A 2,436-nucleotide genomic window follows, 5' to 3' on the forward strand; every position below is an offset into this window, starting at 1 on the left:
TAAGTGCAGTATGTAGTTGGGACATTTTGTGTAATGTAAGCAAGATTTTCATCGTCGTCTGAATTGGGGCTTGTAGGTGTTCAGTTGCAGTGATCTAGCGGCGTGGATATCGGCTTCACCTAGTATTGGAGAAGGGGATATAGCCGATATAACCGACAGCGCTCAACCTTCGGCTATTTGCTCCCCCAAAGACAGCCACAGCATTGCTAGCTTGCCTTTGTCTGGATGACGTACCTGATTGCCGCCGGCCATATCTCCCATACCAGCAGTCAATTGTTGTGATCTACCTACCGTCTTGATCAGTTCAGAATCGAGTCAATGATCATTCGATATTGAACTTGATGCATCCATCTGCATTTTTATCACACCATGGCAACTCGGACTCTGACAGCAAAGTTGTGGCGTCTCAATGCAAATGTCGGTACTCCGCCTTCACATAATAACACAGATCGCTAATTTCTCCTTAGTTGGTATCGAAGCAACAACTTCGACGGCTCACGCTACATGAATATCAATCGCAGAACCTTTTGAAGGAGGTAAGGTTTTCTCTTCTGTAGCGACGAGAGACTAGGATGGGATGGGTCGCTCATACTTTTCGATCAGTTCGGCATCCCAGTACCCCGAGGACACCTCGCAAGAACACCAGCCGAAGCTGCGGTGATTGTCAAAGAGCTTGGTAATTCTGTTTTCTTCTAGACTGCCGATTTAAGATGTACTAACACACTTAGGCGGAACCTGTTCTCTCAAATCACAGATATTAAGGGGTGACATTGATGACGGTACGTTTGACAACGGTTCAGGGGCCGGCATTCAACTGGTCAACGATGCAGAAAGCGCCGAGAAAACTGCCAATCGCATGCTTGGTCACTATTTGAAGACGGATCAATCCTTAGGTAACGGTGTATTGGTCAACAAGCTTCATGTTACGGAAAGCCTGAATTCCGAGAGAAAATGGTACTTGGCGATCACATTTGATCGAGAGAACTATTGTCCAACGATCGTTGCATCTAAATTTGGCGGAGTCGCCATCGAAAAGATAGCAGCTCAGCATCCAGATGAAATCCATACATTCCAATTCGGGTTCACGGAGGGCATCACACCTGGAATCGCCGACAAGGTCTCGAGGTGTCTCGGAGCTTCAGCGAAAGAGAAGGAAGACCTGAATGACATTCTCGGCAGGCTTTATAAGATTTTTACAACCAAGGACGCCTATTCAATTGAGGTCAAGACTCTGGTAAGCTCATCAGAAGGAGGTCTGACTTGCATGGACGCCAAGTTCTCATTTGATGATGCCGCGGCCAAGCGGCAAAAGACACTCTTTGCAGAGCGAGACACAGAGCACGAGATTCCAGAAGAAGTCGAGGCTGAGAAATATGGGCTGGTCTATGTTCGCATGGACGGCGACATTGGCAATGTGGTGAATGGAGCAGGTCTCGCGATGGCGACCAACGATGCGATTGCTCTGCACGGTGGCGCCAGTGCCAACTTTCTTGATGCCGGGGGGCAAGCGACGAAGGAGACCATGGTCAAGGCATTTGAGATTATCCTGCGGGATCAGAGGGTGAAGACAATATTTGTCAACATCTATGGTGGTAAGTTCGCCATACAGCTAATGAAGGAGACTTGGGGTTTAGTTCTCTGGCTAATAAACTTTACGCAGGAATTACTAGAGGCGACATGATCGCAGAATCCATTCTTGGGGCAGCCAAAGAGCTGGGCCCGCTCAGTGTTCCCATGGTGGTTCGACTTCAAGGCACCAATTCTGAGCTGGGACTGAAAATCGTAAGTTTTTCCCAGACTATTCAGGGGGGGTTCTTCGCATTGAGCATGCTGACTGGAACACACAGCTGGAGGAAGCGAATCTTGGATTGCATACCGAAGCAGATTTTGGGAAAGCAGCGCAAAAGGCAGTAGAGCTGGCTCGGGGATCAGGCCCGGCGTCATTGAATTCGTAGTTGACTTTGGATATCTGTAGCAGCTTACGATGGCTGTCATCAGCCAATAGAGTCTCGACATTTTCGCCGAAATGTGTTGCTCAGGCAGCGGCCCTTGCATCTTGAGACGCCCCAAGCTCACACATTCAAGTGTTGGTTCATGGCCCCTGAATGTTATTGATCTGTATCCAAACCAAATTCGACTTCTACTGTAGTATTGATCAGAGGATTGGGGAATTTTCGATATTTGATTGTGTGAAGAATCATTCGACGTTGTTGGGTTGAGCGCTGTCGAGAAGCTCCGAAACGCGCTACGTGGCACTAGCACGATCTACCGCGTGGCGTCTCTGCGCACGTCCCGACGCGATGGATCTCGAGCTAGATTCGACGTCCATCACCGTTGCGAGGGAGGCGGTGGCAGCGAGCGACGAGGACCTGCCATCACGAAGGGTGCGAAAGCCATCCGCGAAAGCCCAACTGAACCAGACTCATCAAGAGATAA

General features: G+C 49.2%; 1 protein-coding gene across 1 annotated transcript; it reads left to right on the forward strand.

The window, feature by feature from the left end:
- Window positions 1–221: 221 nt before the first annotated feature.
- On the forward strand, window positions 222–2,177 carry BDZ83DRAFT_645377 (beta subunit of gdp-forming succinate-CoA ligase). Its single transcript, XM_060509842.1, has 6 exons — window positions 222–417; window positions 468–536; window positions 604–676; window positions 729–1,592; window positions 1,661–1,782; window positions 1,848–2,177. The coding sequence occupies exons 1-6, from the start codon at window positions 370–372 to the stop codon at window positions 1,953–1,955; spliced, it is 1,284 nt and encodes a 427-aa protein (XP_060357108.1). The 5' UTR covers window positions 222–369; the 3' UTR covers window positions 1,956–2,177.
- The last annotated feature ends 259 nt before the right edge of the window (window positions 2,178–2,436 follow it).

The sequence above is a fragment of the Colletotrichum acutatum genome, assembly GCF_030867785.1.
Source record: "Colletotrichum acutatum strain CBS 112980 chromosome Unknown BDZ83scaffold_317, whole genome shotgun sequence".
Lineage (NCBI taxonomy): Eukaryota > Fungi > Ascomycota > Sordariomycetes > Glomerellales > Glomerellaceae > Colletotrichum > Colletotrichum acutatum.